General features: G+C 42.6%; 1 protein-coding gene across 6 annotated transcripts in view; it reads left to right on the plus strand.

The window, feature by feature from the left end:
• Positions 1 to 20,234, plus strand: part of CCDC171 (coiled-coil domain containing 171) — a 419,844-nt gene that overhangs the window by 385,493 nt on the left and 14,117 nt on the right. For 5 of the 6 annotated variants that reach the window (XM_049894821.1, XM_049894820.1, XM_049894825.1 and 2 more), the window contains 2 exons: positions 4,106 to 4,220; positions 16,961 to 17,079. In XM_049894821.1, the coding sequence (XP_049750778.1) occupies positions 4,106 to 4,220; positions 16,961 to 17,079 (234 nt within the window). The remainder of the gene's footprint in view (positions 1 to 4,105; positions 4,221 to 16,960; positions 17,080 to 20,234) is intronic. The other variant, XR_007518562.1, reaches the window with a different exon arrangement.

Consider the following 20,234-nt stretch of genomic DNA (forward strand, 5'->3'; position numbering starts at 1 on the left):
GAAAAATCTGTCTTGAAAGAAGTATAGCCAGAACGCGCCTTTGAAGTGAGGATGGCGACACTTCGTCTCACATACTTTAGACATGTTATCAGAAGGGACTAGTTCCTGGAGAAAGACATCATGCTTGGTAAAGTAGAGGGTCAGCAAAAGAGAGGAGGACACTCAATGAGATAGACTGACACAGTGGCTGCATCAACGGGCTCAAGCATAACAATGATTGTGAAGATGGTGCAGGACCTGGCAGTGTTTTGTTCTGTTGTATATGGGGTCCCTAAGGGTCAGAACTGACTTACCCAGTGTCATCGAGTCAATTCCGACTCATAGCGACCCTATAGGACAGAGTAGAACTGCCCCACAGAGTTTCCAAGGAGCGCCTGGAGGATTCGAACTGCCGACCCTTTGGTTAGCAGCCGTAGCACTTAGCCATTACACCACCAGGGTTTCCCAGAACTGACTAGAAGTCTCCTAACAACACAGTACAAAACAGGCCCAAGCGAGTGAGGTTGGAACGGATGTTAGATGCTAGTCTCCTACATTCCCACACCATTGTTCAATGTGTTTGTGATATGTTTGTTAACCTGTTGTATTTCCTCTTAAATGGATTGTCAATTGTGTATCCTTTCTGGTATAACTTTTAAAAGAAGCTGTCAGTGATGAGAAAGAGCATGATGTCATTATTTATAAAATGTTTATGGCAAAACTGGAGGCCAGGCAAAAGCGAGGAGAAAGGGCCGAAGATGACTCCATTGGCTGTTTCATGGCAGGGGGCTCTAGAGGGCTCGGGTGAGTTTCTTTGTAAATATATCAATACTTAAGCATCAGGAAAAGAAGTTTTTTTTTTTTTTTTTGTATTCAATGCAGCAGCATAGTAATTAAAATATCATTTTTCCCCTTCCTGATAATGCTTGGACCTCGTTCATTCATTCATTCATTAGCTTCTCAAGCAACTTGTTTCTTTACTGACTAAATTATGAGCATTTAAGCATAATCAGTAATAAATCAAAGAATGCTTCGTATTCTTAGGTTGCTTCCTAGGGCTGCTCTGTTGCGTAACCCCAGGGATCACCGCTCACGTGGAATGTAATGTGAATGGTGCCCCTGGAGTTGTGCTCCGATGCAGTGGCCCTGTCAATTCCTCAATTCATTTGAGGACTGATTCTACCTTTCTTTTTAGAATGTTATTTAGAAAGATGCTGACCCCCAGGGGAGCTACAGAGGGTTATGAGGAGCTGGGTTCTCAGCCAGAATGGCTTCTTTTCAGAAATGGTGTGGACTCAAAAGGCATCACCCAGGTCCAGGAACATTCTTCTCTAGAGAAATTCCTTTCTAATCGTGCCTTTTTTGTCATTTGAATTAACAGACAAAATTGAACCATTGTTCCTATGGATAAGAGGCTTTTACTTTGAGGGCTTTTTTGGAAGACTGCCTAAATCTAAGGGAGTAGTGGATTAATTTAAGAAAATGGGAGCAAATATATTGTGGAGGCAAAAATTAAGTTTCCTTTCAAAGTTTCTCTCCAAAGGCTTTATTTTGGGAGCTGACTCTTAATCCATGATTTTTACCAACCGGCACCATATTGCCCTGAACACCTGAAGGAAAGATTCTGAGCTCTGACCTCTTCCTTCCAGCTGCTCCTTTCTAAGAACCAGCGGGGGGTCCCTGAGATGAACACTCTTCAGATGCTTCCGAGAATGCAGGTTCCCTTGGTTCACTGGTGATGGGGGCAAATCTCGGTGAATTGGTTTCCATCTGGTGCCTGCTGAAAGTAAATTGGATGAGCTCTGTAGGTGATAGAATGAGGGGGCTGTTCTAAATAGAGCCGAATTTGTGCCACCAGGGACCTTAATTTCTTGTGGTAGGGACTCCCAATTTAAGCCACCAGGCTATCAGTGTTTTCAAGTATTTTTCCCGTCTTTCCTATAGCCAAGGGCATGAGTTGAGCTTTAAGGTTGATGTCGGTTTAGGTAAGGGGTGGTGAGAGAGATACAGGGTTAAAGTAATCCCTCTTGTGGGAAAAGGAATAATTCCCTGGAAGATGCTAAGACAGCTGATTTATGCTGAGAAGGGATAAATACCAGGAGGAGGGAGTTCTCTCTCCTTCCTCTCTTTTTTAGCACTATGGGTGGTTTTGGAGAGGCTTCAATCCACAGTTACTGAACATTCTGGATTTTCTAGGACAGTCTGGATTTTAAATATTTGCTTTCATTATCCCCATAAAACATCCAAATATTCTGAAGATGCAAATATTTTGACAAGAGGAAACTGAATGAATCAAGTCATTAAGCATTACAAATGTGTGGATTCATCCCCCTGGTTTTGAGCATGAATTCAAGGAACTCAGATGGAAAGCTCCATGTCACTGATGAGTGGCTTCCGGGCATGAGAGAAGTCATGGATGGGCACTGGCACTGAAAAACCTCTTTTAAAATGTAAATTAGTCACTCCCAGATTCGTCAAGAGATGTTTTTTTGGGGGAAAAAGGGAAATAAATACTGAACAAGTGAAGTTCTCATAGGTCTGAGTAGGGAAATGTGGTAGCAACTTCAACAGTAGATGAATGACCATGATGAGTACAAGTACTTCACTAATTGTTGCATACTTTTTGCTGTATTCTACATTTTAATTTAAATTTTCCTTTTTTAACATGACAATTCTTTAAATATGTAACTATGATTTAGTTGTTCTGCTTTTGTAAGATCTTTCACATAAATAAGTTCAGAAATCAGAGAAAATTTTCTAGCAAGGAAAGCAAGCTAGATAAAAGCAGGGTTTTGGGAGTTTTTGGACCAGGAATCAACTGCCACTTGCTAGATGTGCAGTTAAGTTACTTAATGTCTCTAAGACTCAGTTCTCTTATTTGAAAGATGGGGAAAATAAATATCTCATAAGTTTGTTGTGATGGGGATTAAATGAGCTAATGTTTGTAAAGTGTTTAACCCAGAGTTGTTTTTGTTAGTTGCCATTGGCTCTGACTCATGGTGACCCCGTGTACAATAGAATGAAACATTGCCCTGTCCTGTGCTATCTTCTTGATCATTGCAATGCTTGAGTCTGTTGTTTCGGCCATTGTGTATTTTGAGCGCCTTTCAAACTCAGGAGCTCATCTTCCAGTACCATATTGGGCAACATTCTATTGTGTGATCCATAGGATTTTCATTGGCTGATTTTTGGAAGTATATTGCCAGGCCTTTCTTCCTAGGGTGTCTTGGTCTGGAAGCTTCACTGAAATCTGTCCACCATGAGTGATCCTGCTGGTATTTGAAATACCAGCAGTGTAGCTATCAGTATCATCGCAACATGTAAGTCACCACAGTGTAACAAACTGACAGTTGGGTGGTGGTTGACCCAGCATATGTATTCAGTAAAGTTATTTCCTGCTGCTATGAAAAATATTAATAATGAAATGTGAGCTAGAGTTTTCAAGGGTCACTGCAAGATTTGCTGTTTCCCCTTCTTCCTATTATGTAACTAGCTATGTTCCAGGTGGTATAGCTCTCTTAGCCTGAGTCCCTGAGTGAGTACAATATGGATTAGAGCCTTCTGCTAACAAGATAAGAATGTGTGGCTATTTTAAGCCACTGAAATGTAGGGGTTGTTTGTTACTACAACATAGGCTGCCTATCCTGACTGACACAGGAGAGGCCCAGAGAAAATTAGATGCTCAAGGATAATACATTGGACCAAGGCAAAGTAAACACATGGGCTGGGGACAAAGTGGCCATGAAGGAGGAAGGTGATGGACACTCTCGCAGTGGCAGTAAAATATGCATGGAACCCCGTATCCTAACAGGGGTTGAAACAAGGAAATTGTTACTCATCTGCAATGGTATTGAATTTGCTGGCTCATTTCCAGGAAAGTCTCAAGGGAGACTAAGGGAATCTGGAGACCTCCTACCTCTGCTTAAAACTGACCGGATGGAAATGTTATGCTAATGTCTGTGGAGAGGGGACCACAGGTTGGGTGACTTGTTGGTATGAGGGCCAGAAGAGACCTCCTGCTCATGGGTGCCCAGTTTGGGGGATGCCCTGTCATCGCCTACTAGGTTTACCAATGAGTGAGTGATGCATGAAATCTGCCTCACTCCTTACCTTCTCTGTTCTTCAGATTCAGCTAGGGATCCCCCAAAGAGGGACCACTGCCCAGTGTCTGCATTCCTGCATTTGCTACTGGAAGTGTTTTCAGATCCTCGAACAAAGTCATTGCTCAATTTTCCTGCCAAGTGAGTACACCCCATTTGTGAACCTGACATTGAGGTCTTTTTTAAAGAGAAAGGCATGAATTTGTAGTAAAGCTTCTTTGGGCTCTTTGTGTCTCTTTCCAGGCCCATGTGTTCTTTGTGAAAAAAGGAAAATGATAGAGCACTGAGTCCACTTGGTCCCACCAGATGAGTCAGTTGCCTGCCTTGTAGCATAGGTTTTTGTGGAGCAAAAACTTGGGGTGCTGGCATCTCACTCACATCCAGCGGTTGATGAATGGTCAACAACCTTCCATACAGCTAATGACCAGGACCCTCATCATACCGTGGACAGGAAATCATCATCTAAATAGTTAATAACTTAATTCAGTGTTTCCTAAACTCTGTTGCACAGAGCCCAAGTGCTGGAAGATATAAATTTGTGCTCTGTTACTAAGGATTCTGAGGTCAAAGCATTTTGGGATACATTGTATCCTCTTTTTCCCCTTCAATGATTATAACTGCTTATTAGCATGTTAAATGCTCTGACAGGTCCTCAAAGGGGGAAAAAAATCACTTTGACTCAAGGAGATTTAGCTAGGTTGGCTCTTAATTCTGTTTTTTTCTCAAATTAGTTCGAACTTAACTATCAACTATTTTCATTACGGCAAATTAACATCTGAGAAACAAGGTACCTTGAAACACTGACGGTCCTATTTATTCCCCATGAACTGGGGCAACGCCACCTCTGGCCTTGTCCAGAGAAATACAATTGGCGGCAAGAGAGCTAGAGATGGAATTCATGGGCCATGTTCAGTCCAGCCAAGATGTTCTTGCCTAAACTCCCTCAAGGAGCCAGCTCTCCTCCACTGGTAGACCTCCAGAACAAGCAAAGATGTTCATGAATTTCTGGGGTTTATTGGACATCACTAACTGCTTATTCAGATTTGTTGTTGTTGTTGTTTTGTGTGTTCTAGTAACTGACCTTCTCAGTATCAGTGGAGGTCACCCGATCACTGTCACTAATGAGAACTGGTGTTCAAATATGCCTGTAGTAGACAGAATAATGGCCCCCAAAGATGTCCACATTCTAATCCATGGAATCTGTGAATGTTTCTTTACATGGCAAAGGGGATTTATATTGATGTGGTCTTTAGATAGAAGATTATCTGGGTGTTGCTCATCAACAGACAAGGTGAAAAGTGTCCCCTTCTGCCCATTCCTGGGACTCCTACAAAACTGAGCATGGGCTTTACCTGGCTCCAACTGCCTGGGAGGGAGAGAAGATAGGGATGACAATTAAGTGGTTAGTGGTTTCACAAAATCATTGAAACTGAGGCCTAACTGGATGAAAAGGAAAAATCTAGAAATGTGGTTTCACTGGGTATAAAGCAGTAAACACTGAAGCATTCATGAAAATGTTTATCATCCCTATTTAATTGCTTTATAACCTAAAATGATTATGTATATTGGTAAATATGTATTATATTAATATGTTGTCACTTTAGATTTCCCCAATTAACCCTATACGAGTAAACTCAGCCTTCATAATTTATTGCTTATGTAACCTGGTCATCTGTTTCCAACCTAGAAAATTCAGGGGCACATTTCTCAGATGGAAGAGCTACCAGTGTTATGACTTGACATTGTGCCTGGAGATGCAGGGCTGAGGTAGTTTGGTGGTTTCCCAGACCAAGGTTGAGTAAACAGATGTCCCAGAGTTGATTTTCCCCAGAATAATTGCATACAATGAGCACAAATGTTTAATTAATCAGGAATCTTGTGCTTATTATCTTTTCACTGGGCTTCCACCGATAATGACCCAGAGGAAAGTTCTTTTCCTTTGTGTGAATGATATTTTATTTAAAGGTTTTCATTTCATCCTCTGACTTTCCCCCCTTTTATCATGAGGAAGAGAGAAGGAGACTGGCTGATGGATTGCCTGTGACCATCAGCAAAGGAAGGCACATAGCACACCTCATGATTCCAGAGAGACAGTGACGTGGTCTGGTGTAGGACTTTTCCAGCACCCAGGTCATCCCACAGCCTTGCTGAAGTCAGAATAATTCAATATTTTATATTCACTGGATGCAAACTTCCTTAGGCAACAACCAAGTTGGGAGGAAGGGAAGGGGGTTAAGGAAAGGTTTGACACACAGGAAAATGGAAAGAATTATATGTGAAATTAGGTTTGAGTTTTCAGGACTGAACACTGGAGTATGGGCTGACTCACTAATGAGGGACCCGCTCCCCCAAACCTGCTGCTTAGCACAAAACATTAATCAGGACATTGTTTGCATTAAACGGCCGAGTTTTCCAGTGGGTAATCATCATGGAAACCCAGCCAAGGACGGACAAGGATGGCAGCTCTCATTAATTAAACATCTGCACCAGGGCTAAAAGCAAGACTTACCCTGTTGGTTTTACAAGTGCTGTTGATATTAATGGCACACATGGAACTTACCAAAACGTTGTTTGCTAAAATTCACTTTTCACAGAAAACTCGGCATTCCAAGCATATCAAGTTATATCTTTTCATATTATTTCAGCTCCTTTCTGTGTCTTCGGGTGAAAAGGATTCTGGGCAGGGCAGTGGTGGGCATGGCATCTCTCTTTAGGGAGGAAATAGCGTGGGAGCTAGCCCTGAAGCTTAGGTCAAGTGTGATTGTGGAGATCAGAGGGAAGGCCATTCTGGGGAGGACCTTTCAGGGAAGGGGCCAGAATCAGCAAAACCAGGCTGCGTGGAACTGCAGGGTATCTCTTGATAACCAGGAGGTTGGTGACTGGAGCCCAGGTGCTGTCAAGGTTAGCTGAGGAGCCTGAGATCTGTTCTCAAAGCCATGGGAGCTACTGGAAGGCTCTTGGGCACGGGGTTGGCATGACCAGACTAATGTTTCCAGTAGATTGACCTGGAAAAATGTGGAGGTTGGATGACTGGATAGGAGAAGGACTGAGGAGGGAGAGACCTGCTAGCCTCTTGCCCAGCAATACAGTACTAAAGAATCTGCAGCCAAATCTCAGATCTAGTTGAAAAGATGAAGGATTGTCATGGATAAAGCCTGTCATAGAAAGGGTCACTGCTGCTGCTGTTGTTGTTAGGTGCTGTTGAGTCACTTCCAACTCATAGTGACCCTACGTACAACAGAATGAAACATTGCCCAGTCCTGTGCCATCCTCACAATCATTGTTATGCTTAATGCCATTGTCATAGCCACTGTGTCAATCTATCCACTTGAGGATCTTCCTTTTTTTTTTTTTTCTGACCCTCTACTTTACCAAGCATGATGTCCTTCTCCAGGGACTGGTGCCTACTGATAACATGTACAAAGTACATGAGACAAAGTCATCCTCGTTTCTAAGGAGCATTCTGGCTGTACTTCTTCCAAGACAGATTTGTTCATTCTTTTGGCAGTCCATGGTATATTCAACATTCTTCACCAAAGCCATAACTCAAAGGCATCAATTCTTTCATCTTCCTTATTCATTGTCCAGCTTTCACATGCATATGAGGCAATTGAAAACACCATGGCTTGAGTCAGGTTCAAGTCCATTATTGCAGCCACTGCATGTTTTGAGTGCCTGCCAAGCTAGGGGGCTCATCTTCTAGCAGTATATTGGACAATATTCTGTTCTGAGCTGTAGGGTTTTCATTGGCTAGTTTTCAGAAGTAGATCCCCAGGCTTTTATTCCTAACCTGTCTTAGTTTGGAAGATCCAGTGAAAACTGTCCACCATGGGTGATCTGTTGGTATTTGAAATACTGGTGGCATAGCTTTCCGCATCATAGCCACATGCAAGCCACCACACCGTGACAAACTGACAGATGGGTGGTGGTGGATTACCACGACTGGTATCCAAATAGAAGATGTCAGGAGCTAGATAGGGAAAGTTCAAGATTTGTAGCTATGAAACAGGAACCAGTGAGGGTTATAAGTCAGTAGGTGCCAAAGGAAAGAGATGGGGGCAGGTTGAGAAAAGGGTCAAACTTCGTCTGGTTTGGGTTAGGTTTGCTTAGTCCTCAATGAAGAGTGCACATCGAAATCATGCATAGTACTTAAAAGAAAATGCATGTATATACCATGTCCACCCACAATGATTCTGCTTTATATTCTTAGGTGCTGTTCAGGCATCTGTGACTCTGATGCTCACTCCAGGTTGAGGAGCATTGCTTAAAGGAGCTAGATCAGGAGTTGGGTAATAGAGTGTATTTCAAGGGGGACTGATAAATGGTAGCGACCTTAGAAAGCCGTGTGACTCTTTCTGGGCTCTGGGGAAAAAGCACTGTGATCGACTAACATGGTCTGCTGTGGTTGAGAGAGTAGGGGTGGTAGGATGAATGCCATGCATTTGTCAGCCCTGCCCATTTGGTTGACTCTTAAAAACAACATCCTGTGTCCTAAAGGGGGCTATTGCCATAGTCTGGGAAAGGGGCGGGAAGGACTGAAATAGAGTAAGGAAAACACAGGGAGGTAAAAGTGAGATTTTGGAGCTGGGATGAAAAAGACTTGAGAACCAATCAGTGCACAAGGTAAAGGAGAGGGAAGAGTCAGATATAACTCTGAGATGTCAGGTCTGGATGACGACTGATGTGCGTGTGTGTTTATTGCTCCTTGCCAAACAGGACTAGTATTTGGGGTTACTCTTCAGATACCAGCATTATGCTTTTTACATAAAAGAGCAGGAATCCCTGGGTGGTGCAAATAGTTAATGTGCTTGTCTGCTAACCAAAAGAAAGACAGACAGACCGACCTTGGAAGAAAGGCCTAGTGATCTACTTCCGGAAAACCAGCCATTGAAAACCCTGTGGAGCACTGTTCCACTCTGATACACATGGGGTCACCATGAGTCAGAATTGACTTGACAGCATCTGGTACTGGTTACATAAGGAGAAATGGTTGACTGACTTTCTATGGCTGTTGTACCTGTGTGTGTATTTTTATCTGGATGGAATGTTTGGGAAGAATAGATAAATGCACAGATTCATATGTGGTCATTTCCATGTTTGTTCTTTATGTATTCATATGTATATGGTTGTTTCATCTGTTCTGAAGCCACTTCAAAAAAAAATTGAGACTACATTTGGATGGAAAAAGAATGTGCTGATTTAAAGTGGGTTTAGATTAAGAATATGAGCAATGCTTGCTATTCAAGAGTAGCAGTTGGCATGGGTGTGTGAAGGACAGAAGAACATCTGTCCTTTAGGCCTCACACCAGGAAGCCCCAGGCTTGGTCAGGCGTGCACCACAGGGAGGGAAGAGGGTGACAGAGGCTCTGGAGTTGGTTACCGTGGAATTCAGAGGACCTGACTCACTTCCCTTCCTGAGTTGCCGGCCATGGTTTGTGGTGGGGCTCACCACACTGGCAAGGAGCCTGCCTTTCCTCCCATTCCTGCTTCATGTGATCCCCTCCCAGGGTGCCAACTCCTGGCTTTCCATCTTGGGGACACATACATTTTTTCAAGAGGGTGGAGGGAAAATCAACATGAAGATTAATTGACTTCAAAGCAGGGACAGAAGTAAAATACTGGAAACCTCTGCTCATAACTCAGCTGTCAGGGGCAGAAGGGTACACTGGGAACAAGGAGGAGGAGGACCAAAACTGGTTTTGAGGCCAGAGACTTGAGTTTCCAAAATCATTTATAGAACTCACTTAATGCCGTGAAATTAGTTGTTGAATTGTGCCCACGTTCCGTTCTTTTTCGATGGTGGTCAGGGGCTTAGCTTTCAATGAATTTTAAATTCATGAGCATTAATTGGAAAATGTTTTTCCTCCTGCACTCATGAAAATAATTTCTCACAAATGGAATACAAACACGTGTTCTACATATGTGGGCCTTCTGCTGTACAATGTGCTACTTCTAAATACTGCACAAAGCTCAATTATTAATCTCATTTAGCATGGGAAATTTCTAGTGAATAGTAAATTCAAAATTTCACACCAGGAAAACTGAAAAAAAAAAAGACATTAAAGACACATCTAATAGTGTTAGGTTGTACATATACTCATCAGCAGACCACTCTTCATTGTAAATGTCAGCAGCAATCTAGCTTAGCTACAGTCACAGTGTTTATTGAGATCTGCTAAATGACCTGAATCAGTTGCACTCTGATTTCTCTCTAAAAACCTAAGTCGTTCCTTGCCAAAGAGCTGCTCTCTCAACTGAATCTGTATAGGGCTTTAGGGAAATCTGATGGCCAGTTAAGTTAATCACAGGTGTGAATCCCTTATGGGTCCCCTGAGGACAGCCAAAGAATGTGTTTCCCAGCTGCAATGAGTACCCTGAATTCTAATGTGTAACCACTTCCTGATGGGTGGGTATGATCCCCCGCTGCCAGATAGGGCCATTTTTGATGAGACTTAATTAAGTGGAACATGTTTAGGTGGAATAGATACTCTACCATGTTCCATGCCCTCAACCCCTTGGCTCTGTGAGGATGTGGCAACTCCCAAGACTTGCCGTGTAGGCAGCTCATGAAGTGGGACAGGGACTGAGCTTGCCCTTCATCAGTTATCATTCCTTCCTCTCCAGCAGGGAAATGTAGCCCATGCTACTCAACTCACAAAATGGCGCCAAATGGGCCATTTGAGAGAAATATTATCAAAGGCCTTTTTGTCTCCTAATGCATCAGTGCCGGGGAGGGAATGTTATGCACGGCATGCATGGATGGGCTTTCCACCCGCCCAGGTCCAAACCTCATTTTCTCTCTGGGAGAGAGGAAGGTGGCAGGAGAGAGAGCCAAGAGGGCAGCAGGCTGCCAACATTCAAGTGGGAAGGGCCCTCCTCTGGAATGAGCACACTGGCAGAGGGCTAGAGCAGAGGAATGAATTTTAGAAATGTTGTGGTGAAAGAGACACCAAGATTTATTTTAACATGAAAGATTTATGAAAAGAGCCTGGTACCAGAGGAAAAAGAGGCTTGAGAGTTGAAATAGATGAGGGCTTGCAAGCCTGGATGACATGGGTCACAAGAGAGCAATGTTCAGAGCCAACAGGGAGGAGAAGAGCCTCCAGTCATTGGCAAGAAGCCAAGGAGAGATTTCCAGGGAGGAGTGCAGTGGAGCCAGCACAGGCTGACATCCCTGAGGCCTGAGTTCTCGTCCCACCCCTACCACTAGTTCATGTGATCTGGGGAATTGGTTTCCTCATCTGTGCAGGGAATTGTGTATGTACAGAGACACATTGCTGCAAGGTACAGAAGTCCATAGTGGCTCCAAGAAGCAGATGGAATTTATTGTAAGGATACGAAACCTGAGGAAGGGGTGAGAATCAGGGCAGCTGCAGGGATTGAGCCAAATAGGAGCAAAAAAAGGCAGGCAATTTTGGGCCTGGATTTCAGGATTAATTAGCTCTTAAAGTTGTCTGTCCCAGTATTTCTCCTGCTCAAAATTCCCATTCCCAGCAGAGCAATTCCAGTTGGTCTAGCCTGGGTCACATCTCAGCAGTTGGCCAGAGGAGGGCACCGCAACCATGAGCAATGGGAGGAAGGTCCCCAGAAGAAAAGGGAGGAACCGTGGTGGTACAGTGGTTAAGAGCTTGGCTGCTAACTAAAAGGTTGGCAGTTCAAATCCACTAGCTGCTCCTTGGAAACCCTATAAGGCAGTTCTACTCTGTCCTCTAGGCTCACTATGAGTCAGAATCAACTCAACAGCAGTGGGTTTGGTTTGGTTTTTTGGTTATCAGAAAAAAGAAAGAATGGATGCTGGGCAAGCAAGAACACCAGTGTCCATTGTACAAGGTTTTGACAAAGCCAGTATGAGGTGTTATCTCAGGTACCAGAGTCACAGGATCGGAGGGTTTAGTGTGTGTCTGACGTTGTGCTTACACTTTGCATACATTATCTCATCTACTTTTCAAAATCACCCAAGACAGGTGACCGAGAGGTTCTGTGAATTGTCCTGGTCTCACCATCTGAGCTAAGACCCACAGCAAGTGTGTCTCCAGGTTATCTGTGGGGCTCGCACAGGGAGCTCGAGGGAGTTAGGAAGCAGAAAGACATTTTTCACCCTGAAGCTGCCCCAGAATTCTGGATGCTTGGTATACCCATGGTGCCTCTGGGTGGTGCAAATGGTTAACGCACTCAGCTGCTAACTGAAAGTTTGTAGGTTTGGAGTCCACCCAGAGGCTCCTTGGAAGAAAGGCCTGGTGATCTACTTCTGAAAAACCAGCTATTGAAAACCCTATGGAGCACAGTTCTACTCGGACACGCGTGAGGTCATCATGAGTAGAAGTCGACTCGGTGGCAGCTGATTTAAAAAAACAAAACAAAACAAATATATATATATATGTGTATGCACAATAGAGTCTTTTCGGCTAATTAAAATTCTTCATGTAAATTTGAAGTCAGAGTGTTCCCCTCACATCTTAGACATTCTCAGGAATGCTGGAAGAGGGGAAATGTGCCACCCAGTAGCATTTCCAGAAATCATTACCTGGGAAAGGAAAGTAAACTGTGCAGACGGGTACAAGGCTCCATCACCCCCTGGGGCCACTATCTGCACCAAGACACTCAACAGCAGTGGTTAAGTTGCCAGGTTCTCCCCAACAGCCAGTCTGTGAGCTACCCTTACAACGAGATGCAACGATTTAAGGCTACCCAATTTGACACACACATTTGACACATTCCACACATTCTTGTGCTTGAATAACACCACCCGTGAGCATGCGAGATTTTTTTTCAGCGGATAGTAACCCAAGAGGCTGCCTTTTTTACCCTATTGTGGGAAGCAAGATATATCTCACACATTTTTCCACAGTAATTTGATTTCATTTGAGAACAACTGTAGGGGCTACTGTTGGGAATGTAACCCAGAGTTCAACTTTGAGGTCATTGTTGGTGTTAGACGCTCCCGGGCCTGTCCCACAATTGAGTTCTATTGAACGCTCACCAAAGAAGCCTTCTGTGGATCTGAACAGGCGGGGAGTCTGATTCTCACCATTGTGATGGCAACTACACCACCCTTTTGGGCGACAGGTGGCTTCAGTATTTTGAAAAGTCAGAAATGCCTTGAAACTTTGCCTGAAAAAGCTTCATTGGATCCTGAATTGGTGTTACAATTATCTTTTTCTTACTGTGGTTCTTAATCTTCAGAGTTTTTATATGTGGAACCGTACCTTTAAATTTTCAGGTTCTGTGGCTCAGAATGGTGGGGCCAAGAGTTAGCTTGGGAAGTGGGATCTAACCTGCCCCTAAAACCAACCTTAACAAATACACAATTTGAATGGAAATATAGCATACCTGATATGCAAACACAGCTCCAAAGCAAGTCTGCTACCCTCCGTCTTCCAAGCAAATGAGCACGGTGAGATCTTTTCTAAAAAATTTTGGAGACCCCAATAGTGGGCTGAATCTAATGAGTGGTACTCTAGAAAAAAGCAATGCTGGGTAAGGCAGGATCCTACAAGGGAAACTGCTTTCTTAGCTGCCAGATTTTGACTGCAGCTCTGAGCTAATCCAAATATCTATTTATAATAGCATTCGGGGAAGTCATTTAATTTGGGTTTTAATAACAAAAATAAACAAAATACTAAGAAAGAATCCACAGGATGACTTGAACTACAGATATTTTAATACATAATTAACATGGACATTATTATACATAAGAATTAAAATGCGGGTCCCTTTAGAAAATTTTAATTTCTTGTCCATAAATCTCTTATGATTGTGAAGATGAAGCGGGTCTAGGCAGTGTTGCATTCTGTTGTACAGAGGGTCTCTGTGAGTTGCAACCGACTCAACAGCACCCAACAACAACAACAAATCCTTTATGGCGACCCCATCTGCATCAGAGTAGACCTGTACTCCACGAGGTTTTCAGTGGCTGATTTTTTGGAATTAGGTCACCAGGACTTTCATCCCAGGCTCCTCTAGGTGACTTGAACCTCCAACTTTTCAGTTAGCAGCTGAGCTTGTAATTATTTGTACCACCCAGGTCTCCATGAGTCACAGTCAATTCAATGGCGCTTTTTTTTTTTTTAATCCCTTATATAGATGTGTAGATGTGCCTGAAAATTGTCTTTGTTTTTGTTGGGCGTGCCTTACCTTAAGGTTACACCCAAGTTCACAGATGATCCGCTGCTGTGATGGCTGTGTGGACTGTCACCACCTTGTGACAAGGTTCTTATTTATGAACTGAAAAAACTCTCCTTCTTGGTGTCTGTGCTAATTCAAAGTCCAGAGCCTTTGAGATGACTTTTAAAAGAGGTTGCTTTTCCTCTAGCATTCTTTGCTAACCGCCTGCTTCAAGTTACTTGTTTCTCCAGGAGACTTGTCTTTTTGCATAGCCTTGTAGCCTTCTGTCTCTCTTTGGACATGTTCTGCCTGCTGGTTCTGTGCACTGCATTCTGGCCTTACTGCAGGGTGAAGGGAGTGTTTTACATTTTGTTCCAACAAATATTTATTGAATAGCTACTATGTCAGGTAAAGCGCTAGGTGCTGTGTGGAGGAGTAACTACCAAATTTGATATGAGATGAAAATAAATTCCACTGTTCACCTTGCCGTGAACATGCTCACCCTGATCTTTCATGTGAGACACTACCAAACTCCTCCCTGGTTGCAGCTACTCAGATTCTTTCTCCTAATGATTTCATGCCTGCAATGGGGGCCACACAATCACTAAGGACTTTTCTGTACACAAGAGAGATGCTGGAAAAAAGAATTGGTGGCAGAGATGTTATTTTTTCCAATAGTAATTAATTTTCTCCCTTCTTCTATACCTTCTTGCTGAAGAATTTCTCTCCACAGCCCAAAAGGGAATTACCTAAGTACTACAAGACCCTGTCCCTGTCCACAGCTGATTGCATTAGGCATGGATTCCAGACGAAGCTGAGCCAGTCATACTTAGTCTAGAGACACAGAGATGACATTAGTTGGCCAGGGAACTTGAATTGGAACAGTAAGTAGTTGTGAATGCTGAGACCTCTTTTCTGGGGCCTCCATGATGGGCTAAATGCAGGCATTTCCAGAAAAGCCATTGGCACAGGGAAGCAACATGGGGATTTGTCTGTCTTAACCAAGGATCTCAATAGGAAAAAATGCCTCTCAACCATGAATCAGGAATTCTGAACAAAGAGTGTAATGCCTTAAATGGGTTTCGGGTTTGAATTTATACTGTATTTTTTATTTATATGGCACAGGAATATTTGAAATGAGATAGTAATGTAAAAATGTTACTCTAAGTCACGATGTCCTAGCATCGTGACTTACCAAACATAAAACCTCTCTATTGAGTCATACCCTTAACCCAGGCCACACAGAATCCCCATAGATCAAGTTCCACTGAATATGACCTCAGCGTCCAAAATTTTAAAACATATTGGGAAACAATCCCCCATGAGAGAAAATCAATAGATAGAACATACATCAGGTTCAGATCCCCAAAACTTTAGATAATATAGATACGTTTGTAAGAGATCATAAGTATATTCAAAATGATTAGAGACATAAAGTAGGAAACTGAAAACATAACAAATGTATAAGATACCTTGGGAAAAATACACATTTGCAGAAGAAACAAGTACAGCTTTAGAAATAATAATTTATTCATTCTTTTTCATGGATTAGCTGTAGCTAAAGAGAAAATTAGTGAGTTGAAAGAGAGATCTGATTCCAATTCACAATGGATCACAAAAAGATAATCATATGAAAGAGTAATTGAAAATATAGAAGACAGAATGAGAAAGAATAAGCATTTCAGAAAAAGGGAATAGAGGATGAAGGAGAAAAAATAATCAAGGAGTAAAATCCTGGGGATTTGCTACAACAGTTAAAAGACAAAGGTCCTAAGATTCAGGAAGCACACAAACCATGAACTGAATAAATAAATGTACATTCAAACCTTAAGTCCAAACCTACATCTAAATTTCAGAACACCAAAGTCAAAAAACTGTTAAAACAGTCGCAGAGAAAAGATATATTTCCTAGAAAGGAAATACGACTAGATAGACGCAGACTTCCCAACAGCAAAAATAGAAACCAAAAATCAATAAAATGATAGTTCCAAAACACTGAGAGAAAATAACTGACAAACTGAAATTCTATATCCAGCTAACAATTATTCAAAAACCAAACCCAAAAAAAACATTGCTGTCAAGTTAATTTCAACTCATAGTGACTCTGTAGGACAGAGTAGAACTCCCCTAGGGATAAAAAAAACCAGGGTTATATTCTTTACAGAAGCAGACTGCCACATCTTTCTCCTGTGGAGAAACCTTTTGGTAAGCAGCCAAGTGTTCAACAACTGTGCGACCAGGGCTCTGGTCTTATTCAACAACAAAGATGAAATTAAGACTTTTCTAAAAAAGTTACCAAAGACTCTCAGGAAGGAACTACTAAGGGATTCATTTCAGGTAATTGAACCAAGAAGGAATGGGTGAGATCCAAGAAGGGAAATTAAATCTATATAAATATTATCTGTAGAAAATATTAATAATATTGACAAATTTTAAGGGTATTGTGATGGTTAAGATTGTGTGCCAACTTGGCTGGGCCATGATCCTCAGTGTTTTGGCAGTTGTATAATGTTATGATCATTTCCCTGTTGAAATTTGATATGTGATCACCCTTATGATGGAATCTGCTGAGCAGTACCAGTGGGTGGGGCCTGTGGCAGCTCACTGTCCCCTCAGCCTTCATCTCTTCACCTTCTGCCACCTACTTCCTTCCTGCCTGACTTGCAAAGGTTGTTGGCTTGTTCTGGATCCAGCAACTGTCTCTTGTCTGATCTCTGGTTCTTGGGACTTGAGCTAGCAGCTTACCTGTCCGTCCTGGGATTCGCTGATCTTCACAGCCTATCAGCAAGAGTCCTGCTCCCTGACCTGCCAGCCCCTGCAGCTAAGTGACTCAGGAGAAACCTTGTGGTCTTGCCTGCCTACCTTGAGGATTCCTCGGCCGTCACAGTCTGTGAGTGTGAGTCCTGCTCTCTGATCTGCTCATCTTGGGCTCACCAGCTTCTGCAGCTCTGTGAATTGGGAAAGGACTCTATCCTGATCCAAAGACTTGGGACATTCCAACCCCTACCATCGCGTGAGCTGTTTCCTTGATATCATCTCTCTCTATATATTTATACGCACTACAGGTTTTGCTTCTCTAGAGACCCCAGCCTAAGACAGGTATAAAACAATGTGGAACAGAAATAGAGGACAACAATAATATGTAAGAAGGGTGGGAGATGATTGGAGGTCTGAAGACATCTTTTTTTTTTTTTTTATGTTAGTAGAGATGCTGATTTATTTTATACTTTCAAAGTCTAGTAAGTATGTTAAGGGTCCCATCTGAGAGAATAGAAATGAGATGTATAGTTACCAAATCAGCAGACTAGGAAAAGAGGGAATAAAGAAAATTTGACCAATCTATTAAAGGCAGGAAAAATGAAAGCAAAGATTATATGTTGCAAGGTAAGTACAAAGCACAAAGTAAGGTGGTAGAAATAAATCTAAAATAAATGTAAATGGATTAAACCTGTCAGTTAAAAGACAAAGATTGTTAACTTGGATAAAAAAAATCTATGTGGTTTAGAAGAGATTCATCTAAAATATAAGGACAGAGAAAAGAATAAAGGTAAAAGAATGGAAAAAGACTTGTCAGGCTTAAAAAAATGTCAGAATATAATTACTTTCATATTAGACTCTAGGACAAAATTCATTAGTATGGCTAAAGATTGTCATAAAAATATAGCAATCTCAATATGCATCTAGTAATACAGCCTCAAACAAAAAGGAAAAATAGAGTTGCTAGGAGGAATGGCAAATATACAATCATACTAGGAGACTTTTAACACATATCTTTCAGATAGATAAAGCAAATTTTTAAAAATTAGTAAGAAAGAAGATTTGAATGAGTCATTTCAGGAATGAAAACAATCATCTAAATAATACTTCTGGTTTCAGCTCAATGGGACCATCTCTCTGAGTTTCTTTTGTGGAGGCAAATTTTTCTCTGGATACTCTTTTATGGGAAGGAGAATGCCAGATTCTGTGACCTTCACTTAAACCTGTGCAGGACTCGCTTGTGTAGATGAGGCCCATTCCAACCTTGACTCAAGTAGGCAGTAATTTTGGCTTGTGAATACTGCTGACTGGTACACAACTTGGCTACGCTATTTTCCCCCTGCTTTTTAAATTAGTACAAGCTAGTCTTGCCTCACCATTCTTTGCATACAGCTGAAGCAGCAGAAAGTTACATGTATCAGCTAGGTTGCAGGCTAAACTGCTGTTGCAAAGACACTGAAAAATATAGTGGCTCACTCAGCAGTCCAGACATAGGTTGGTAGTGCTGGGCAGGTATGCGGCACTGCTCCATGAGGTCATCTAGCTGCCTTCTATTTTGTTGCTCCACTATCCCTGAGTGTTGTTCTCATCTTCATTCTCACAACCACATTCTGGTCTGTGGGAAGGGTAAGCTGTTCCTTCTTAAAGATGTGACACAGAATTTGCACCCATCACCTCCATTCCTGTGCCATTCCCCGGAACATAGTCACATGATCACTCTGAGCTGCAAGGGAGTCTGGGAAATATTGTCTCTAGCTGGGCAGCCATCTTCCTCATCCTTCAAAGTGTGTGTGTGTGTGTGTGTGTGTGTGTGTGTGTAGGGTGGGGGACGAGGGCATTCCATTGCCAGAAGAAAGGAGATTTGACTGGATAGCAGAAAAAATGAGCAGTGTTTACCACAGCAAAAAAGCACTATTTCTAATTATGGCCCTACTTATTACATGTGAGTGATGTTGGAACCTTTCAGAACCCCAGTTTCACCATCTAGAAAACTACATCTCACAGAAAAGCCAAAGCCAAACCAGTTGCCTTCGAGTCAATTCTGACTCATAGCAACCCTGTAGGGCAGAGTAGAACTGCCCCATAGAGTTTCCAAGGAACATCTGGTGGATTTGAACTACCAAGCTTTTGATTAGCAGCCGTAGCTCTTAACCAGTACGCCACCAGGATTTACGCATCTCACAGAGTCATTATTAACAGCAATCAAGATGAAGAAAGTGTAAGTGAGGGCCAGCAGGGCTCTCTGTTGGCCCCTCGCTCTGTAATTCCTCCCTTGTACAGAGCAGGGTTCCCCCAGCTGGGTAGATATTGCACAACAGGACCATGGGCACTGTGCTGGTTGTCAGCCAAAAATTCTTGCCTCATCTGCTGCTCCTGGAGTCCCTCTTTCTTTATCCTGATCTCCGCTCTCCCACCTGCACCTTCCCTGTGGAGGGATTCTGCAGATTGATGAACTGTCACCTGGATGGTGGAGGCAGACCCCAGATCCCTGTGTTCTTGAAGGAAAGAGGGATTGATGAGCTCCTTAGAGTTGTCTCTAGGCTGCAGCTCCTCTCAGTGCCTGCTCTGGCTGGGATGGCCCACCGCTGAGAGGAACGCTTTGGTCAGGCTGCCCTGTGTGTGACCTGTCAGGTTTTGTTTGTGATCATTGGTGCCCAATGGTGAAGGTCACATGCTGAGCTCCTCCCAGGAATCTGATTGTTTGCAGTTGTAAAGTGCAGGAGCTTGGATCTGTCTCGAGCAGAGGGTTAAATCACGGAGTGTTTTACAAGGGCAGCTATAGGGAATGCCTTGTTTTCTCCTTATATGGCTATTTTTCTCAGGCCAGAATCCCAGGGTGTATTTTACGTGGTTGAAATACACAAATGGAGTCACAGTGTTAGCCAAACATGTTATGTGGCTTTAAAATTAACAAGCCTCTCTCTACTTCTGTACCCCAAACACACATTCACAGGCACAGTTTCTGTTGAGACTGTGGAAAGATACTCCTTCCTTTTTAGCCAAAAATATTTGATGGGAGTGTATTTCTATAATTCTGATGCTTTATGCATGAGGAATCTTTCTTTTCATCAGAGTATTATGCAAGCATGTGGGTCAAATTTAAGTATCAAGTTTTTAATAAGTGGCTGAAAAACCCAAACCGTACTCATTGCCATCGAGTCAACTACGACTCATAGCAACCCTATCGGACAGAGTAGAACTGCCCCGTAGGGTTTCCAAGGAGCTGCTGGTGGATTCGAACTGTCATCCTATTGGTTAGCAGCCAAGCTCTTAACCACTGCGCCACCAAGGCTC

The sequence above is a fragment of the Elephas maximus genome, chromosome 9, assembly GCF_024166365.1.
Source record: "Elephas maximus indicus isolate mEleMax1 chromosome 9, mEleMax1 primary haplotype, whole genome shotgun sequence".
NCBI lineage: Eukaryota > Metazoa > Chordata > Mammalia > Proboscidea > Elephantidae > Elephas > Elephas maximus.